This window comes from Nipponia nippon, unplaced genomic scaffold (genome assembly GCF_047370975.1).
Source record: "Nipponia nippon isolate SJK-2023a ecotype South Korea unplaced genomic scaffold, ASM4737097v1 scaffold_6, whole genome shotgun sequence".
Taxonomy (NCBI): domain Eukaryota; kingdom Metazoa; phylum Chordata; class Aves; order Pelecaniformes; family Threskiornithidae; genus Nipponia; species Nipponia nippon.
Window position 1 is genome coordinate 83,659,759 of NW_028262380.1, and position 22,417 is coordinate 83,682,175.

Genomic DNA, 22,417 nt, shown 5'->3' on the forward strand with positions numbered 1-22,417 from the left:
CGAGCGAGCTCTGCGCGCTCCTCGGCAGCGCGTGCCCGCTGAGCGCTGCCAGGCGCCCGCCTCGCGGGCGTGCGGGGCGTGCGGGCGGAGGGCCCTGCAACCGCAGCGGCCGCCGCGCGGCCCCCGGTCAGCGCATCTCAAGGCTCCTTTCGCCCTGCAGGAAGAGACGCTTAGACACGTCAGCAAGAGAAGGAGAAAAAAAGTTGTAAGGGATTTGAAAGCAAGGATCATCCTCCTTCTAGGCTATTTCACGATTGCTGCCTAAGGTATTGCATTTTTTTAATTGGTAAAAAGAAAACTAACAATCGCCACAGAAAGATCCACAAAAGAGCAGGGAATCGGTACAGTACTTTAAAGCGCGGTAGGATTTAAAAATCGAATCGAAGTGGTGAATTTAGGAAAGGAAATGGGGTTTGTCGTTCGTTGTGTAGCAATGAAGTTCTGTGGCCGTTGCCATGGTGACACCTTGTTTGTGATACGGCAGAGTAAACTGGGCAAATTTGCTGCCTGAGCGCCCCGAAGTGCCCACCTTTTCCCCCATTGTTTGAGGTCTTCTTCATGAAGGTTTAATCTGCTGTTTGGGAGGGGGGAGGAAAGGCCCAGTCATCCTCCAGCTAGGTATGAATATTTTAAACTTGATGAAATCAGTGGTCATTTAGAACTTGTCTCTGAAATTACCTGGTAAATGACCACAGCAACATTTAGAAGTAAAAAGCAATGAGGTGTGCACAATTACCTTCTAAAGCTGGAGACGCACACATACTTAAGCATGAATTTAATTATAGTACGGGTAGATTGGTGCCTTTTTTAAATCCTATCACTGATGAGGATGACAGCTATTTCTAGTAGAAACCATAATAAAACAAAAGCCTACGCTGTTCAATTATAAACTTATAAATAAGAATGCTCTTGCAAAAATATAATATAGGTTTATTGATTGCAATTAGCTGCATATTTCAAATTATATTTTGAAACAAGTGCAGTTAAATTAGTAAAGATAGCTTTGGGAACCGTCTTAAAATGACTTACATATATTTAGCTGCAGTTAGTAAAGGGCTGATCTAAGCTAAATGATTTTTAGAATTTTAAAAAGGCCCAGGCATGTTGATATGGGGCCTTGTACCAGTTGTAATAGAACTTAATCAAGCCTGTCTATCATTTGCGTACGTAAGGCCTTGCTGAAATAAATAGCCCTGCTACGCCCCGCTTTGCTTGTCTAAAAATCCTTGCTTCTAATTATGCCTTTGCAAAGCAACTAAGGTTTCGGAGCTTGTGAATTACGTGCAGCGTACGCGTACGAAACACTGAAGACCTGCTCTTGTCACTTAAGGCCAGATTAAGAAAACACACTGCTAGCATTATTCCTTACTGGATGAGAACTATACAGCTTCGTCTACAGCTGAATATATATATGTGTGTGTGTGTATACACACAAAATGTAATCTTACTTGCCGTAATGGACAAATTAACAGCCCAGGTTTTTTGCTCCCATAATCTTTAAAGGTGTAAACTCTGAGAACGGTTACGAATAAAGTACTTCAGCTAAACAGCACAGGAGCTGCCATCAGTGAGGTGGGTTTTTTTCCTTGACCGATCCTCTTGGAATCAGTGGGGCTACAGTAAGACACCATTAACACAGGAAGGTGTACAAAATATTGTCAGTGTCATGTACACTTCATTAAAACAGTGAAATGTAAAGATACAGGAAAATTTTGTTAGGAAATACATCTGTAAAATCTAAAAACAAAAAACCAAACCCCAAAGACCCCCAAAAGTGACATGCGAGGCTGGAATGTAGTCAGTCTCTGCATTGAATCAAATCCGATTTCAAAGCAAACTCTTTTTAAAATAAACAGCCTTCCTGCAGTGCTCGCAACCCAACTATCGCAGCATTATAAATTAATGCAAAAGATGCCAAAAGGCCCCTTAAGTAGAAAATGTCGACGCGCAAATGTTAAGCAAGAGATTTAGAGGGGAGCTTAAAGTCTCCGGGTCCCACTGCAACGCTTCACGTCCCCTAAGCCCCTTTGAAAATCTCGGTCCTCGTGCAGTGAAACAGCCCGACGTGCCAGCGGCAGCACATGTTCCTGCAGACTGGAGGGGATTTCTGGGGACGGCTGCTTCGCTTCCACACGCACCCGTGGGTCCGAGGGCGTCCACGCAGCCTGGTGCACGCGCCCTGGCATAAATCAGGTTGGAGCTGGACCAGCATCCCTCCGAGCCCTCTCGCCTGCCTTCCCTTTCACGCCAAGGTGCAGCAGAGGTCTCGGGCCAGCACGCGATGGTGCCTGCCATATGTGCTGCGATACCTGTGCGCCAGAGGATGAGTTAAGGACAGAGTGTCAGCCTTAATTGGAGTAAGCTGTCAGACTGGAGACGGGCTCGCGTGTTTGAAAGTCTGCCACTTGGACATTAAAACAATCGCATGCCAGAGCTCCTTCTCTCCCGAAGGATAGCACAGATTAAACTCAGATCATGAGGTTAATGTGGAAAGAAGTGGTTTTAGTCATGACTACAAGAGACAGGCTTTTGGAAAAAAAGCGTCTCAGTAAACAGCTGATTGAAGCCAAAGGAGTGCCTCGTGTTTGCACAGGGAAGGCGTGGAACGTGCACTTCACGAGCCTTGAGAGGTTCTTCCTAAGACTCGTTAATAAAGGCTTCATTAGTAACGTATTTTATAAACACTAAGGAAACTGCAGAAGCTGGCTTTTGTAACAAATGGGAATTATGAAGTTGCGTTACAGAGGAAACACGGCAACGTAACTTGGATTGAAATCCTCGCCCCACACGACACAGACCAGATAAAAAGCTTTGGCTGAATCCAGACCTTTGAAGGCGGAAAGCTAGGAAGGATCCCACCCTGCAGATGCGTACGCTAACTCAGCGACAGGCTCCCCGAAAAGAGCCGGCTCACATTTTTTCCACAAGGCTGTAGCCTTTGAAGAGGCTAGCTGAGGCAAGAGTAAGATGGAAGGGTAACGTTGAGAGAAGACCAAACAAAAATCCCCTCACTGCTAAAAGTTACAGGTTTACACTTCACTGCTGGCAGCACTTGATATTTTAGGAGAGCTTAGTACAAACTTCTAATTTGCTTGGGGAAAACCCTGTAATCTGCTTTGGGTTTGCTGTGGGTGAAACCTGGGCAGGAAGGAGAAGCGATGCTTTCAGGGGAAGCCCGGGGAGGTGCAGCGGAGCTCACCCTTTCCCCCCAGCCTGCTTAAGATCGTAGCCGCATCTACAAAGCCAGGACATCTGTAGTGTACCACAGGCCAAATCTGCCGCTAATTGTCCATTTTACCATGATTTATTGTTTTAGATGGAAGCAGTGTTTATTATAGGCATCAAAACCTCATTGCTGCAACGTGTCATCTCCTGGTGCCTTATTAAAGTAAATAAGAACTGCAGGCGCCGGGTGTGAAATTCACACCAGGAAACACTCGAGAAAAATATTTACGTGAGTTATTGAGGCTTCCTGTACAACAGCACTCTCTTTAGCGTGTTATCTTTACGCCGGTAAGAGCCCGGATAAGAAGCTGAGTAAAAAGCTGATGGTGCTGACGATCAGGTGGCGGCACGCAGCTAAGCATGGCCGGTGCGTTCAGCTGGAAGGGTGGCTGCCGGCTCCTCGGCTGGCTGCCCAGCCTCTTCCCCCAGTGCCACACCACGGTGGTCGCAAGCTTTTGAAATCGGAATAGCCAGGGATGTTACTTTGCGCATGACTTCTTGTGGTTATCGGGACCTAAAGGCAAAATCCAGTTGTAGCCGCACTCGCCCAACGCTCCCTCGCTTAAGCTTCTGCCGAATGAAAGCGTGCAAGGAATTTTACGTAACCTGTGAGCAGAACAGGGAGAGGAGCTGCAGTAGCAGCCCCTGGTATTACGGAGGGGCGCTGGCGATTGTTTTCTCCTCACCAGAAATACGCCGGGGGTCTTGGCCGTTTCTGAGGGCAAGCAAGGCAAGAGGGAGGTCTCTGTGTGTGGAGAACGGGCGCTGGCACCGTGTTATTCCTCTGGCCCGGTACAGCCACTCCCCGCCGGGATGGGACCTCTTCATCGGTCTCTCTTAAGCGCCGCTGCTTTTCAGCCCGATAGCAGTGCCGCCGGCCAGACGCTGGGTGCGTTCAAGGGAAAGCCCTCGCCGTGGTGCCTCTGCTCGTGCGTGTCCTGCACCTAAGGCGCAGGTCAGCGGCGGGCACCGCCAGGCTCGGCGGGACAAGGCTGAACCTTGATCAGGAGTGCCCTGGGTAGAAGGCATAGGCTATAACTGCACAGCAGGCTTAAAGTTTCCGGGAGGAATAACATTCTTAACATTCATGAAAAAGAAAAAAAACCCTTTTGGTATCTTTTTGAGAGGATGTTCTGACTAAGGCTTCACTACTACAAGTACAGATGGGAAAAAAAAGCTTCCGCTCTTTATCTTTCTCTTAGTTCTTCCCAGAGACAAGATATTTGGCTATACCTAATTAAAAAGAAGAAAAAAGTGGCATAGGCTTAATTAAGATTTTAATTCAGACTATAGGAATAAATCACTGCGGACTTGATAGTGACAATAAGAAAATACAGTGCCTATTCTTCCTCTCTAGGAGAGATAATAGCAAACGATGAGGAATCCTGAAGAGCAGAAAGGGGCGCGAGAGCGTCTGCCCCACGTCGAGCCCCCTCGGGCACGACGCGGTCACAGTGGGGCGACGCCGCCCGCGGTATCCGTGCTTCCGCGGCGGGCTGCTGCGTCCCCTCCTGGGGCACACAAAGGCAGGGCCTGCAAAAGACCGCTCCTCCTTGCTCGGGCGTTTCTGCCTCCGGCGAACTGGCTGCTCTGAGGCTGGCAACGTGCAAAAGGGCAGGAGGAGGAAGAGGCCAGCTTTTGTTTGAGGGAAATACGAAAAAAGAGCAGGTAGTAGGTCCTGTGCTACGTCTGTGAGTTCTGTAAGGGATTAAGCCGCCAGCTGTACTGGCACGTTATCTCAGGAACGGCCATGAGCTGGTCCTGGTTCAGTACGGTGCTCTAAGCGCAGCAGGAGCTCGCACAACACGGCGGCACACGGGACTGCCCACAAGCACCCAGCCGAAATAGCCTCGGAGAGACGCCGTCTGTTAGCAGGTGCGTGCGAGCAGAACTTCAGAGCTGCTACTAAGAAGTTAGCCGTTCGTTAGGTCAGGCATTCAAATGGGATGTTTTTAATCGTCCGGCTGGCTCAGCCCGCCGCCAGGCAGGCACGGGCCCGCTGCAGCCGGGAAGCGACACCCCATTGGCAGCTCGGCGGTGCCAAGCTGCAGCCGCGTTGGAAAGGAAGCCCGGACGTGTCGGACACGCGAGCGCTGCTCGCCCTCGAGCGTCCCGGGGCAGGGCGTGCCGCAGTGCCGGCAGACCGCCGGTGGGACGGGTCACAGCTCCGCTGGGCACCAGCCCGTCCCCCAGACCTCTGCTCCCCCGCAGGACGAGTATTTACTGCGAGTCCTACCGCTGCGCTCTCAAGCCAACAGAAGCTTAGGTATTTATTTCTGACCAGCACTTAAAGGTCCAGGTGCTTCTCTAATTTACTTAACCCTATGTTAACAACTACAAAATCTAGATCAAAGTGCAGAAAAACTGGCTTTCTCAAATACAATTAGAATTCCTAATTTTAGTGCTATCGAGAACCCGAAGAACTGCTAGAACTTTTGTTGGGTTTTTAGAACACGGACGCGTTCTTTGGAAATGCAGGTGAGAAATTGGTAAAATGTGAAATATTGGATTTTTCTCCCAAGCAAAAGAATGGCTCAGCATTTAGTACTGGGTGCGAACACAAGAATGAAATGCAAACTCTTCTCACCTGTATGGCCTAATCGTTGCAACTGGGGGGGAAATGAATGAAGATGCGGCCGAGGCAGCCCCGCTTCCAGAATCTGTGCAGAAACCCTTTTTTTCCATGTTCACATCAACCTAATTAAGATCCCCTGAAGTACACAAAGTTTCCTTGAGTAGCACCTCAGCTTCTACAAATTCTATCAATATGAAAGTAAAAACCACAGTAATTTTAGAAAGTCGTTCTGTGATTTTATAGTGTTTAAAAAAAAATACGATGGGGGCAAAACATATCTTCACGCCTTGGCTAGTAAGTTCTCTGAAACAAGTCTTATAATCAGACTTGTAACATGAAGTTTTCAATTCCAGAGGCATTAACATAGTGTTAAAAAGGAGAAGTGACTGCTTTATTTTAAGGGCTGCTTCTTTCTTATTCAGCATGCTTAATAAATGGAGCACTATGCAAGAATAACTACTCGTATGACAACCATTAAAAAAATTGTATGACCTGAACATTAAAAAAAAATGCTGCAGTAGGAGAAACAAGTTCTGAATTTTATAATATTGCATTTCAAGGCTTAGAAAGGGGGAAAAAGATACGTATATCTAAACACAGGCAAAATCATCCTCACACCCCCCCATCTCCCTCAACGTTTGGTCCCTGGTAAATGGCAAGGTTAAAATATTTTGGTCAGGGGAGTAAACGGCAGGTTTGTACTTTGGTGAATACCGGGGAAGGCAAGCAGCGTGGTAGCTCGGAAAGGCAGTTCCCAGGCCTCTTGGCAGACAGAAGACTTTGGCACAAGACATTTGCAGTTTAATTTCAATAGGCCGTTAAGCTCTTAAACACATTAAGCATATCCACCACTGCTGGCAGGATCTTTCAAGTCTTGACTCTGCCACTTGAGCGTTCCCCGCTCCTGGCCGGGCTCCGGGGCCCCGCTGGGGACCGACCTCCCAGCGCTCCGCGCAGTCAGCCCTTCTTTTCCTTTCCTTGAAGGCAAGCGTGGGTTTGTGTGTGCGCGCCTACGTATGTATAAACATTCAGCCTTATAAATATCTAGCTTTTTCCTTTCCGAACTTTTAAGGTCCTTCAGTGAATGAGTAACGTGGCAGTTCTGGTCTTATTGCTGTCCTTTTACCAGGCAAAATTAACTGCTGTCGCTTATCTAGGGCTTTTTGCGTCGTTGGCTCAAATGCTGTTTTGTGGCTCCTGCTCTTCCGTGGTGATCTCTGTTTCCAGCAGGGTTATAAGCTAGCGCTTGGCTGGTTACCGCTGCCAGGTAGACATACTATGTTTTCTGCCTTCCCCGTTTCTAAAACCGTGTCTCGGGTATCCCCTTCGTACCACGCGGAAGGGGCTCTTGCCACTCTGCACATGCCTCTGGAGATCACGGCATTAATAAGCTTCTGTAATGCTGTGCTTGGGAGGGACTTCTGAGGACTTAATGTGAAGCCATGATGTTTTTACTAACTCGTGAAAAGGCTAAGAATAAAGAAAATGAGTCGTAGCGTGTTGAACAGGCAGGTGAAAAACGCAATTCAGGTTTCCTGATCTCCGAATCGGCGCCTCACTCGGTCACCCTCGGCTCAGGTTTTAAAATCCAGGTTGAAAACTTTCAGCAGAAGTAACCAGAAATGAAGGCAAACAATCGCCTATCACTTGCGCAGTGTTAACGGGAAAGGCGAAAGCTGTTCCCCCCCACCACTTTTCAGCTTCACCTTCCAGTTCGCACCTCATTACTTGGAGAATGCTCATTCTCGCACGTGAGCCTTGCCAGTGGGAAGTGATCTCAGACAAAGCGGTGGCTGAACAGTCGGGTCCCGAGTGGATCGCGACATTGACGACGTTCTCAGATAAGACGTTTCCGTAAAGACAATGCTGTGCCTGAATAGTGACAACGTTATTTTCAACCACACTTTTTCTTTGGAATCAACCTAGCTGCAGTTTCAATCACACGCTGTCTGTCAGCTGAATCACAGATCACAGTTGGCGGGGTTTTTCCCCTTCTCTTCCTTGTTGAAAGAAAGAAGAAGAAGCCGCAGCAGAAAGAGAAAAAAAAAATAGCTAAATAAAAGCCAAGGATGGCCCGATGCCAGAGACGCTGGGAACTACCAGTTCCTCCTCTTACCCCCTGATGACTCCACGCGCATTCCCTCAAAACCAAGCATTTTCACCGGAATCAGCTCGGCGCCGCCGGGTTCCCCGCAGACTGATACCCTGCGAGCACATCAGCGTGGATACTGAGCGTGTCCTCGGGGAGATGCCGGTGCTACAGCTTGTCCTTCCAAGGAAACACCACCACATCTTCTTCTTCTACCTGGCCACTTCTTCCAGGGTGCTTACAGGCAATGTGACATCTGTGAAACCTCCAGTTTGCTGTGCCATGTGCCAGGCTCGTTCCCAGCTGACGGTCGGTCAGCACGTCCGTGCTGCAGCCTGTCCCCTCCGTCACTGCACAGCACCATCACCTCCCTCTCGGCGGGAAAGCCAGCCCCAAACGCGGGATGTGCTTGGGCAGACGGCGGCGGAAGCGCGCCCGGAAAGCCTTGCCCCGGCAGCCGCTCCCCCGTCCGAAGGGCCGGTGTTGGGTGAAGGCCGGGGCGCTCGGCCTGCTCGCCCACCTCCGCCTCCGCTGGCAGGGGCGTTTCCAACTGGAGGCATCCCAGCGCCTCACCGGAGGACGGGACGGCAACCACCGGACGGCTTCAGAGGGAGCGTGGCCATTTTAGCTAAGTGTGCAATTGCATTTTCAACATAATTAGGTGCCTAATTGTGCGCCTAGGCCTAGCTGATGTATTTGCACGTGTATCTAATTATGATTTATCTAAAAGCTCTCTGGCCATAATGCCTTGCTCTCCAATCTAACAGCGGTATTCATGAAAGTGAGAGATGAGTTTGAGCGGTCGCTTTTCCCTAGCTTTTATTTTAAACCGAATCCCTATTTATCTTGGGTTTTTTAAACAGTTCAAGCTGACTGAGCAATGGGAAAACTCCCAGCAGCAGTATTACTGGAAGACAAGCATAGTGCTACACAAACAGCTGTGAAAAAAAAGAAAAATTCCGGGGGAAAGGCCAGGGTGAGGTTAATAAATGAAATTTCCATGCAAGGCTTCCCAGCGGTGCTGATGTTGGACTTCTCCCGTGGCGTGGACGTCATGCAGTAAGAACTCGTACCAGCGATCACCAGGGTCAAAAGGGATCTTCTTTCAACAGATGTTAAAGGGGAGCTGCAGAGCTCGCAGCCTTTGTGGTGAAACAGGGAGTGTCACAGATGCAATACCTAACACCGTCGCAGCGATACCGTTTGCGCTACCTCCCTGAGCGGGACACTCACTCACGCTTTCCCGGTGTCTTTTCTAACAGCAGCTGTCAAAGGCTACAGTCGTGTTTTTTGTTCGCTAACTACAAACCTCGTTGAAAAAGGCAAAACCAAAAAAAAAAACCCACAGATTTTTCCCTTAACTTACATTTCCTTTCACTTAGATAAACCCTCAGTATCCTCTCTTAGGGATTATTCAGCCGCCTTTTAACACAAAACTGGCTCAGCTCGGACACCGTCAAATGCTCCGGACCGGCTAGGCTACACGGCCACGCAGTCAGGCCTCTTAATATAAACAGCACTGTGAAAGCGTCTATTACTTTCCTTCAGTGAAACACTTCTTAACCTACAGTATCCAGTCATTCTTTACGGTGTGTGATGTCAAAAACACTTACTGCGCAGGCAGAGATCTGTGTTTCTTTTGCCACAGACAATAAATCTTTAGTGTCTCCTCTTGATACGCATCACTCCACCTGATCTCAGGAGGCACCATACGTCTCTCTTTCCCTCTGCCTCTTCTAACAAGGTCACTTTCCAGTGATGAAACAACTTCTCCAGAAGGTAGAGCGTTCAATAATTAATATCTACCGATAATAGCTTCCCAAAGCAGTGCTTTCAAACTCTAAGGCAGGCTCCTCACAAACTTACAGCACCAAGAACCCTTAAAATAGATTTGAGTAGCACGTCTGAAAATATCAGCCTCAAAAACTTAGAACGCATATGACTAAACTTACGCCGATATAAACAGATCCGTATCCACTTATGCCAAAAGGAAATGGAGGACTCCCTCTCTCACCAACCGGCATTATTTCACTACAAGTCTGAGAAGGTGAAGTCATCCTAACGCATGTAATACAATCTGCTGTGAACGGGGAAATAGAAATAGCTGCTGTTGCTTTTGCTACGGCACGCATAGGTTCTGCAGTAGGTGTCACAGATGGTAGGTGCCTCGGGACGGTGCCCCTTACCGCAGGCTCTGCAGCACAGAGGGTGAGCCACAACTGCAGAGAGAGGTCCTAAACCACAAGTTGTTGTCAACACAGCACCAGTTCCTGTCGCTGATACTGTATTTCCTTCTACCAGTCATTTCATTACTGCCAAACTAGCTTTTTCAGGTGATCTCCAGTGAAAGCCACATTTGACAAAAGCACAGAACGTACTGTGTCTGAGCACGTACTGAAAAAAACAGGTTATCCGTAATTTCTCTCAACATTTTTCCTGGTTTTCTGGTGACTTTACAGTCTTTTGAATGGGGTCTGCGCCTCACACACCCAGTGGGAGAGTGCAGTTTGTTCATCGGGGCAGGGTCCAGAGCACTGGGGGTGAATCTAGAATTCACAGCATTCACAGAATTCTAATTCACAGAATCCTGGATCTAACGGAAACGTAGTCCGTTATATTCTCCTGTTCCTTTACACACCTTTCTTTCTGTTATAAATGTTGTTATCAGAGGGAAAAATCTTACTTAGTTGTCGTCATCATCTTAATGAAATGCCCCGTCGAGTTCCTTAGCCACCTCTGAGCTCTGCCCTTCTGCTTGGGGTACATCTGTGTCGTATTACCAAAGGGAACCGATGCCTACTACGAAGGCATGGCAGGCTGGTTGCCAGGCCTGACCCTGAATATCATTATGAAAACGACTGCACGACTGCAAAAGGTTGTTCCCATCAACTGCTTGAGCCTCAAACTGACTCTTAGCGGGCAGAAGCCTTTGTCTATGGACGTTATGATTTTATTAATGAAATGAAATAAATGACTTGCGACTAGTTGTGGCTAGTCGAGAGAGAGAGTCTAGGTTTAAGGCCGCCCCGCAGAGCTCTGCAGTGGTGAGGGCGCACGGAGCAGTCGGTGACAGCCGAGGAACGGAGCCAGGAGCAGGGCAGCGAGGCAGCAGCGGCAGAGAGCAGGAAGCAGCCCTGGCCTAAGGACGTGCCCCGAAAGGTGACATCTCTCTGCTGGGCTGAGCCGTGGTTCTCGAGTGGCCGCACGCAGGATTTCTGTGCGGTTTGGAGACCTGCTACACTTGGTAATGCTGGGGTGTGCTTGGGTTTGCTGGGAAAGTCCTGCCGCAGAACCGAGTAACACCCTGAGAGCCCCTAGGCTCTTCTGAAACCCTTCAGCTCTAAATAATCAACTTTCTTCTGGGATCATACTCTGCTTCCTAAAGATGCCTGCCCATCCTTTTACAACCCTTCCAAATTTTAGCAGGTTTTATGTTGTACTATAATGTAAAATAAAATCTCATCCATCTACTTCGGCACAGAAAGATATAAAACGCGCTGCTAGCTACTGTGCGCTTTCCCCCTGCATTTACCCTCTCTGATCAGTCGGTAATCTTTTGCATCCAGCAAGGAAACTTGTATTTCAGACCGTTAAAGAATATCTGTTGTTTCCAGTGGAAAAAAGTGATAATGAATTCCAAGAAAATCTAATCCTTTTTAATTTGGTTAAACCGATTTAAATTGCAGGGTTTGGATTGCTAGACTAAGTAATACAGATAGAGCGAGGTTGTGGCGGAAAACTACGGAGAGAAACGTGTATCAAAAATGAAGTCATCTTTATCTGTGAATGAGAAATCCTCGGCCCTAGAGTACAAGCGAGGCAGTGGCAGTTGAAGTGCTGTCCGTGGAGGGCTGTGTTAGACGTTCGAAGGCTACAGGTCAGCGAAGCTGTTACTTATCGTCTGGTTAGCTGTCCGACAGAGCCCGCTGAAGGAAGACGGTGAGCTTAGCCCGTTCAAACCTAAGTGATTGATTATCACTTAGCAGTTGTCCACCACAGTTATCGGAAGTTGCAAAATTCATTTCAGAGTGACTTGAAAGGAACAGAATCATATGCATCCATATACACTTAGTGACACGAAGCAGCATTAACTACTCCATTACTTGTAATTGAATTAGCTTTTTTAAAGACTGCGTTTAAATTACATGAAGGCTATGACACAAGCCATCAAAAAGCAGCACATTCAATATTAAAATTAAATGTTAAGGCTGAGGGCGTGCCGTTGTGTCACACTGTTGAGGGACAGAAGTCAAATGTACTGAGACATTCTAATTTATGGATGGATGTCCGCCTGAACCTTAAAGTATAATGGGCTTTGGCAACGTATGGCGCGGTCGCTTCTTCTGCTAGGTGGCAGTTTCCTCGTTAGACAAAGGGTACAAACAGGCAGGGATGAGAGGCGTACGTTACTTGAAGGCACTCCCTAAAGATACTGCAGCTGAGTTGTTCAGAAAATATTACGGCTTGTGAAGACTCGGTCATTTTAAAATGCTAATAACTCGAGTGTTTAGGTTTTTCGTTAATTCTTTATGGATCTCTAGTTCATAATGGACTTAGACACGCAAAAATTGGTTTCAGAACAAAAATAAGTTTGAATTATGGGAATACAGTAAAACGATCAGAAGCAATAAATGTAATTTTTGATCATTTGTCCTCTTTGTCCTCCCCACTGTCCGCCTCTAACATACAACTGTCACATTCAGCAGCACGTGTGCTGTAGTCCTTCCCAACTTTTTATCTCCTCGTTCGTTCCTTGACTCCGCGGGAGCTATGCAATCGGTGTCGAGATAATGGAACGGCTCCCTCGCCCCGCCTTCTTTCTGATAATGCTGTATTTAAAGCTAATGAGAAAATGTGCATGCATTAAACGATTAACATGTGCAACTGCTTTCAGGCTTTAGAGACTCCTGTATTGGTACAGTGAGTATCTGGGAGGGCACACTTGAGCATACTCTGAACTCAATTAGCTGCAGTTTAGCATAAGCTTATCATAAACTCATCCTAAGGGAGTAAGCCTCCTTGAGGCCTGGGCCGCCACGGCTACCCGCAGGGGACACTGACACCTCCTAGGTGATGCATAAACTCCCGCTTTCTAAAAGTAGTCTTTTCAAGATGTTTTCCCAAGCCTTTCCTGTTGGTTAGAGAATTTGAGCCCAGTGAAGTCAAAGGCAAACTAGCCTATTTCTTTTCACCTCGCTCTGTCACCAAGTACAGGCTAGTTTTAGGTGAGCCAAGTGATCGATCTCCATTTCCCAGGAAAAACTGGGAAGTTCTTGGCCTCAGCTGTCAGTAAGTCCTCCCTGATTATAGGCCTTCTCTTCCTCTTCCTAAAAAACAGCAGTTATACCCTTCTCTCGAGGCTGAAGTATCTCAAGCCATTCTTACTTGTGAACACTTTAGGAGCAGACTTTTCAGCTCCTGAGTAGCTAAATGGTTGCCGCCTTATAACGTGTGCATTGCGGTTCGGAAAGCGGGACTCGGCATGGCCTAGCACGCTTAGCGCGAAACAGGAACCTTCCGCCGCGGCTCGCAGAGCACCTAAAACAAAAGGCCTCCTCAGCCCCGGCTCCCTTTCCATACGTGGGATTAATCCTGTAAATAATCTTCTGTAAAGAAAGGAAAGACTGCAGAAATTCGTAGCGCAGTTCGAAAGAGCACAAAATTCAGATGCCAGGACTCTGTCACAGCGTTTTCTTTTCTTGCCTAGTTTATGTGCTCAAATCATAATTTCCTATTTCCTCCTGCAACCAAACCAGCGCTTTGGTAAACATTGAAGCAGCGTTACTGGGATTTATCGGGTAGTTAGGTGGCTGCAGCTATGGATGGTTGCACCTCTGTCCGTTCTGGCTGTCCAACAGTAACTTCTTTAAAAATAAGAAAAGGGAAGAGCGAAGGCCTGAGCATTAACTCATCGAAACTGCCAGAGATAAAAATAGTAATGTTCCTGTCTGCGATCGGTATGTGTCTGAACGGGCAGAGGCACACGCGGACGTGTGCTGCACTTGAGTTAAACAGGACTTAAATCTGCAAATCAAAGGTTTCCGTTTGGAAGCTAATCTAGATAAATGGCATATATAATTGAAATGGATTAATACACGTATCAACGTAAATAGAGGTATACATGTTTATTGTGTGGAAACAGAACCTTTGTGCAAAGCGGTTTTTTCATTTTCATCGCATTTTGCCAAAGAGCGTGTGATGCCTCTGTGCATGCAAATGCTTCTACAGCTATTTGTATGCATATATACATATAAGGATTTCTTCATACAGAAATGTATGTATGTGTAAATTGTGTGAATGTAAATATAAGATAGGCCATATGTCCCAGAAGTCCCAAAAGAGCATCTGATGTTGATATGTAGACAGTGTGTTAAGGACCTTCCTAATTAATAACCCAGATTAAAACCTCTTGGCAATCAATTAAGATTAATGACAGAAGTCATTCTCTATCCCCCTACGCCCGCGTCTCGGGCTGTGAAAACCCTGGGTCGTGAAACTTTAATCCTGTTATCTGCTGCCTTCTTCATCTGAAAAGCCTGCAGATTAACACAGCAGACATTATCGAATTTACAACCAGCCGCTCGGACAGCTGCCCTACTTTCAGCAGTTAATGGCAAGGGAACTAATCTGGTTAGGAGCGTAGGACTAGTTCATAAATCTGGACGCCCAAGACAGTTAAAGCTGTCACGTCTCTTCTGGGGAGCAGCGACCGAATGAACCTGTCAGCTTTCTTCTTGCTGCTTCTCGAAGGTAGCCGGTCTCTCTGCGAGCCGGACTAACGAGATACGCGGCATTAACAGAAACTACGGGAGGGCTGGGCCCACGCGGGGAGCTGGGGTTGATGACTGGGTTTGGTCAGACACGTGCTGCCCTCTCCTCGCTGGAAGCCAGGTCGTGATTAAAGAGAACTGGGTTTACCGCAATCCGCTCCATTAAAAAGATGTTTTGAGGAATTAAGAAAACACGTTTGTTTTTTCCCTTTTGAATCGTGCCCGATGAAACACACAGTTATTAACAAAAACTGCGCTGCCAAATGAAATGTTTTCTTTTTAGTACAGCTCGGAGGGGGGAAGAATTGTAATGCTCTTCAGGAAGGCAGAGAAGGTATTTGACAGCTGTAGCAAATTCGTACGCCACCCAGAAAAGCGTGACTTTTCCTTTCCTAACAGGCACTATCCCCGCGCTGCCAGCACCGCCTAAGTTACCGCGACGCCAGTACGGTGTATTTGTTGCATTTTAGGAGGCCTAAAGCGCTCATCTTTCAGATAGTTCGTTCTTTCTGCTATTTCATTCATACAAGCGTTCATACTCACACGAATGAATTCGGAAGGCTCCTTTTCAAAAGAGCAACAGCACTCATCTGCACAAGCGGAGGGAGTGCCAGAAGCGACTGCCTGCGTAGGTGGGAAAATATCCTTGTTTCTCCTAACACCGGAACAACATCGTCTTTTAATAAAGATGATTGCTGCTGCTGTCACTGATTGACAGCTAGCAGATCCAACTATTCCGATAACCACTCTAGCTCGGATGGGGCACCCGAGAGGCAGAGGGGCTGGGCCCTCCGGCGCGGTAGCCTGCAGTCCAGTTCTAACAAAGTGAAGCTGTGATACCCGTTTACGATGAGCATCCTTTTGGAGGAAGTACTGCTGTCTAGGTGTTTCAATTGCAGAATATTCTTCTGGGTCTTCAGCACAAGAAAATTCTAGTAAGTTCGTAACTCGTAATCCTGCTTATCTCTTGGCTATCGCTCGCCACTTTAACAAATGGGGCGGCTGTGCTCTCCAAAAAAGAGTTTTTTCTTTTAGGCAGGCCAAGGGACGGTTGTTTTTCGGAAATTTAGCTCAGTGCTTCGCTCAGCGGGATGCATCGCTTTATGCTGGAGACTGACCTCCGAGTTCAGTCTGAATAGGGCGGTTTGAAATGAATACTCTTAAAATGTTTCCTTCTGCTTTCTGTAACAGTGAACTTAATAATGTTAAAGGTAATATGGGTCTGTTCTGGAAGTTTAAGAAAAAGTTTGGCTCCAGTTTAGCTCTCAGGTCTGTACAAACAAATTCCCACTTGAGGAAATTGCAGACGGAATATTTCGGCAGAAAGCATTTAAGTAAGAGAGGCGCTCGAACTCCCTTCTGATCTCACACATTTCATAACATGTTTTGCATCTTCTTCCCATTGCAGCAATTTAGAAGATCCAACATAAACATAAACTTTGCTATATGAGTGATACTGAAGTTTCTTTTTAAAACTCTCAGCCAACAATTTCTGGAGCACAATCGTTTCCATGTTCCACTAAAATACACTATACCGTACTATGATTGAACAAGGAGCTCCAGGGAACCGAGTCTGACGTTGTGGTATGAATTACTGCTAGGTACAGTTTGATTTTTAAAAGTCTTAAACCAAGAAGTGTACTACTTTTAAGTAGCCACAGTAATCTGCCTCTAACTGTAACTTGTTATTTCTCTGTACATTTCAACAATTTGCAGGGATTAAAAAAGAAGCCGCGTCACCTTCATTTTCTCGAAGGAGGTCCTCCTTGGTTAGAAAACGGACAACCAGCTCCGCTTTTAGAGAATACAGGAGTAGAGCAAAAAATCCGGCTGTCGCCAGTCTCGCTCCTGTTCCCGTTGCCCTGCGGGCAGGCGGACGTTGCTCGGTGAGGTACAGAGCAGCAGGCTGGGAACAGCGCGGGCAGACGGGCAGCTCTGCGGCAAGGGCCGGCGGTGCGCTGCCCGCCGAGCCCCGCGAAGGCAGCGGGGGAGCTGCCAGCTAGGGTGCTCCTAGGCACCCCAGTTGGTCTGGTTTTTCAAAACAGCGAGTTTTCTCTCAGTTGTAAGGCACTTAAAGCCTCAGCCTGCTAACAATTACCATTCCACTCGACGGCTGGCAGACTGAGCTAATGATTTCGTATTTTCTGCCTGTGCCCAGCGTAGGAATGACTGAAGAAACACAAAGGGAAGGGTAACACGGGCCTCATCTCAGGAGAATATAATCCTGTCCAAGTGTTTCTAACTGTAAACTGGTGTGATGCTGACAGAGTTACAACGCAGAATATAATTCTTTTGTCTAACGTAGAGATGCTCGGAAAGTAACATTAGTTTAAACAGATGTTTGTATTAATTCTGCAGCCGTTCTTATAACAGAATCTTTAAAGCAGGTAAACGCTAATAGGCTTAAAATTAAAACCCAGTAAAAGTGTCTTCCTTTTTATTAGACTGTTTTGTAACATTAAAAAAGCTGAAAGTATTCTACAGTTCTACTATAGAAATTCTTCTAGAATTAGCTATAGATTTTTTTTTCCTTTTACCAGTCACACGTATTTGCATCCCGATAGGGCAGACTCTTAAGTGCAAGCGCCATAGGCTGTTTGTGGACTTAAAAGTCATTTGTGTCCGTAAGTGTGCACGGGATCGGAATCTCAGCCGCTGTCCAGTTGCACAAAGAAACGAGGTCATATGAAGGATCTGAAACACCCTGATGATTACCTTTAGGTGCTAAACTACGAATCAGCAAACACACACAGGGGTTTAGAGAAAAGAACAGGACCCTACCGCTCGCATCGCGAGCCCGTGCCAGGTTCCGTTCTCGCGCAGCAACGCGCTCCCTGGAAGAGGTGCTCCAGTACGGGAGCAATGGCAGACGCTCCTCCGCACCGACGCCGTAACGGCGCGCGCATTCAGCTCCGCTTCCTAGCCGAACGCAACGCTGTGGCCCGAAGGTTGCCATAACCTCAGTTACAACCCTCGGACAGTTAACTGGTTTATCAAAGTACCCCAAAACTGCCGTGGTTCATTCTTCTTTGCCCCTTTTCTATAAAAAGGGAAAGAAAGTATAAATAGGAGTACGGACGCAGGGTAATGCATCATTTATAAATTATCTTGTTAGTGCAGAAAACAAAACACGGCTTTGAAAACAAAATGTCCTGCTGCGGACTCCCCTATGTTTGATGGGAGCCCTTCAAAAGAGTTCATGGCTTAATGGAGGCTGTTTATGTGGGGACTTCGATCCGTACCTGCTGTCCCCTGTCACTCCCTGGAAACTTGGTGGCAGATGTTGCGGCGTTAAGTTGTCTCTGAAGTGGCTCTCTGTTCCCGTCTCCCCACCGCAACAGAGTCAAACTATATTAGATCTCTTTATTTGTGCCTGAGGCATGTTTGGGAGCGCAGCTGTGTCCACCCCCACTCTACCTTTAGTGTTTCAGCCCCCAGGCGCCAAATGTGAGACCAAAACTGTTCTGCCACTCTTAACTACATCTGCTGACAATCCTGCCGCCTCGCTGCAGGCTGCCGAGGACCCGTGCCTCCGCGCCGAACAGATGTCGGCGACAACCTGCTAGCTCGCACCTGTACAAGCCTCCCTAACCTCGCGGACTGCTAGCTGAAAAATTTATGACTCGGAGGACTTCCGTCCGCAATCAAAGGTTCTCGGCTCCACCGCCAGCAGCCCTTGGACTGGGCCACCCTCAGCATTATCTGGCACCGTGGCAGAGGTGGGAGAGGAGAGAGAGGAGGAAGAGAAAGCTCACTCTGCTTTGATACTTCATGCCTAAATTTCAATTACTTGGATCAAGGACTTGAATTCAGCAGTGAATTCTTCTACAAATGGGAACTACCGAGTTCTGAAACAATAAAAGAAAGAAGACAAAACAAAACCACTCTGTGGCTGCTGTTTACCGTAACGGTGCTTCCGAAGTAAGTACGTGTGCGCGTGTCTCGCTGTACGTACACGTGACCGCTCACCGCTCGCTGACTTAAACCCATGGGGGCACAGCATGGGACCTCTACCTGGCGGGTTAGGAACGCGTAAAAAGATTTCCTTTTTTTCCCCAAGATGTAAAATACCGTGCCAGACAGAAATCGCACCCCCTACGGTGTCACAGGCCACACCTTAACGACCACTGGTTTAGATTTTATTCCTCAGTACAAATTCTGCTGCTTTTTTTCAGTGGGGATACTGAAGATCAGCGAGCTACTTCTCTGGTTTCCATAAACCCAACACACTGGTCAAGCTTTTCCTGTCAAGTCCAGAGAAGGCGGTGCCTGGCTTGACAGTGGCTCAGCAAAGCTTTCCCTGGCAGGCAATTTTTACAGTAACTGCCTCTCTTTATGGTCAGAAACCTCAAAACAGGGCCTGACCGACAGTTTTTTAGCCTGTTCAGGCACCATTTCTTCTACGTTCCTATTTACACTGAATGTACCTGGTAAAGCGGTATGGTACTGTCTGTTGTGTATGTAGATCTGTTATTGTTAATTCTGCTACGTGTAACAGGCATCGTTCATGCAAACAGTAAATACCTTGCCAACCTAACAACTAGGATGATGACACCAGTATTTGACTACGCTCCCTACTGCCAGCATTGCCCTTTGCCACTTCGCTTCTTCCAACGCTTGTCTTAACTAAATCTCACCTTTTCTTCCTTAAGAACAGTACCGAACTTCATCCCAGGAAAATAATCTAAATACCAATTACCTCTCATTCTCTCCAAGGTAACTCCCTCCCTTGAACCCTTGTAATTTATGTCATCTTTATGGCGTACGTTGCAAAAATAGCGTTCTCGCACACTACTGCTTTGTGGTATGAGAGAATCTGATCTGTCGCGCCCACCTGGGGCCGGTTTGTTGAGAAAAAGTTGCCATCTCGTTTAGAGAAAATCGTGTGCTCCTATGTCTCTTGCCGTGTGCCACAAACGAGAAGCTGAACGCTCCTAGTAGATTTGAAATACCTTGATGATAAATCGCTTCCTGAGATAAATGCTGAGATTTAAAGTAATACTTTCTTAAGGCATAACAATCAGAAATACAGTCTTTGTAGCGGAGGCCGCTTTTTCGTGGGTCATGAGTGTACGAGAAGAAAGGATTGTCTGAGAAACAAGTTTCCTCACCTTTCTTTTCTGCGAAAGTTCCCTTGGGCGTGGAAGTGCAAAGCTAGGTGAAGCAACTTGCATGAAAGTTATCAGTGGTCACTTAAATTTGATGTGGTTTTACTATTCTGATTGCCAGGCTCTACTCTTAAAAATAGCTGGTTATAAGAAAGATTTGGGTATGTGTTACAGAGAGGTATTTGTTCACTGAACGAAGCGCGTGCTCTGTTGTTGGCTTCCAGCCGAACACGCACAAAATACAGAATCCTGCGCTCTGCTGTCAGGAGACGCGTGTTTCTGCGACATTTCTGGGCTGCCGTGATGCATCTTTCAATGCACTTTGTTTCCCCAACGCATTATTTTTCCTGTTGTGCCATTTTTTTTGGCTGCAGCGCTTTCCTGAGTTAAGGTGACAGAATTACCGGTGTTCAGCAGCTGCTAAAGCCTGGCTGTAACACGCCCCTCTTTTGCCAACATAGCAGATAGACGCGCCGCACACAAACCTCATCTCCTTGCTGTGGTCGCATCAAAGAGACTCTGTCGTACTGTCTTCGTAACAGCGCCCACAGTGCATCGAGTCGACCCTGGGCAACAGAGCAAGAGGACTTTCAGTGCAATAAAATGGGTCAACGGAGAGCACACCGCACCTGCCAAGTAACCGTCCAGGGAGATCCATGGAGAAATGTACTGGCAGAACGGGGCACCAGTCCCTTAGGGCCGGATAAGCAAAGTACAAACGTCGGCTGTGTCACCCACACCACACAGCTGCGGGGCTGCTCTTTCCCACCAGTGACGGCTAGGTACTGCGCTCCCGCCTCCCCTGGGAGCGGAGTGGCTGTGACCTAACCCACGTTTCCTTCCGAGCCATCTAGAAGGAATATGTTTATTTGCCAGTATTTTGGGCCGAATTGCCACGTGTCCATCTGGGGTTTCTCCCACGTAAATGTAGTTGTTTTTACAGCATGTATACAGCAAGTTCATCGTTCCCGGGAAGCCTCGGACCTGCTAGGCGTACGGGCACGCGCTACGCAGCTGATGCGTGCTGGGCGGGAAGTCCCGCGTGCAGCGAATGCAGCAGGTTCACTGCGAGCGCTCGGGCTGCCTGCGCAGAACGCGCACGGCAGCTCTGAGGCTCGTCAGAAGCATCCCGCTCCGCACGGGTGGGTTGCAGCGTGTGTGTGCGGGTGGACAGCACGTCCTCAAGACTTTCCGGTGGTCAGACAGGACTTGCAAGGAGTTGCAAAGACAGAATAGGCGTATCCGTTCTCCCACCTAAACCTCTGTATTCTCTGCTCTTACGCATTTAAAGCGAGGTATTTATGGGCCCATCTCCAGTTTTTAAGAAGAGCTTTATACGGGTTTGCAAGTGACTCACGGCATCTATAGAGGAAAATGTCTTTATTTTATGCTGTTTATGATGTTTCACTCGTTTGTCAGACTTTGTGCATTATATTGTTTTATATGATTTTTTGCTGTCCTTTCTGGTTGGTAATGAGTATGTATGTTTAAAACCTAGCATAACATCTACAAAATGTGTAATTTTAGGCTTAATTAGATACACATTGAGACAGACCAAATGCCGATAAAGCCCCCGTAGGTTTTAGTACTCGTACTCTACGATATGTCCCTTTTTTGGGGAAGGATAACAGAATGCGGCAGTAACGACGAAGTACGCATTTAGGGCTAAAAACTGCTCCTGCTATTCCTCCTGAGTAGGTGTTCGCTTTGAGAATAGTACGTTACACTTGAATGGGAATGCCTGAAAAATAACGTGCAGTTCGGCATGCATAAGACTGGTAAGGCGGGCAAAATCAGCCTGTACTACAAAATCATATTGTACTGAAGACTAAAAAGGTTACCTTAATTGGCGTATACCACTTCTCCTGAATGGCTGGTGAGGTAGGCTTTGGTTTAGGTGGTTTAGGATGAAAAGGTTCTTCTGGTTCTTCTGGGAGTTTCACCACAGCATTTTTTGCTTTTTCTAATCTCGCCCCTTCTTCAGTGGATCCTTTATCACCCCAGCGAACCTAAGCGAAGCCAGAATTGAGACGTAAATGTGCCATACGCAAAGGACAAGGGGACTGTTGCAAATAACAGAAGTAGCTGAAAAAGTTTTAAGTTTGGAAGAAGTTCTAAATAAACGAGAGGGGGAGGTACTGAGGAAAATGTTCCCTCTGCATTTTTGGTGACAAGCATTCTTAGTTCAATACATTTGCAAATATGAGTCTCTCAGCAGTGAACAGTCAAGAGAAATACTGAAAGAAAATTCTACCCTGCATCACACAGGCTGGACAGGAGACAGGAGAGCTGGGGAATCCTCTCTAATTAATGATGTAAAAATATCATTTCCAGTTCGGATTTATCCTAAAATACCAGACCTTAATCTGGCACCGATGAAAGCCTACATTTTTGTCACCCCAGACTGCCGAACACAGCATGTTTGTTGAGAACCCCAGCTTAGATAGAAGGCGATACTTGAGCAGGTTTTAGCAGAAGCTCCTTGAAACTGCTCAGGTTTTCAAGTAGTTCTGCAAGAAGACACATACTGGAGAAAACGCAGATGAAGCAGTCTAACCTGCCTAATAAGTACATGTAAAACATGCAGCGATGTGTATTTTGTTACTGCCGCAAGTATATCAAATATATACAAAGGCTTCAAAGAGAAGGG

The 22,417-nt window shown here is 47.1% G+C and overlaps 1 protein-coding gene across 3 annotated transcripts in view; it reads right to left on the reverse strand.

The window, feature by feature from the left end:
• ANTXR2 (ANTXR cell adhesion molecule 2) overlaps window positions 1-22,417 on the reverse strand; it is a 111,699-nt gene that overhangs the window by 18,819 nt on the left and 70,463 nt on the right. For all 3 annotated transcript variants that reach the window (XM_087736875.1, XM_087736874.1, XM_087736873.1), the window contains 2 exons: window positions 21,609-21,776; window positions 20,253-20,333 (listed from right to left, as the gene is read on the reverse strand). In XM_087736875.1, the coding sequence (XP_087593001.1) occupies window positions 20,253-20,333; window positions 21,609-21,776 (249 nt within the window). The remainder of the gene's footprint in view (window positions 1-20,252; window positions 20,334-21,608; window positions 21,777-22,417) is intronic.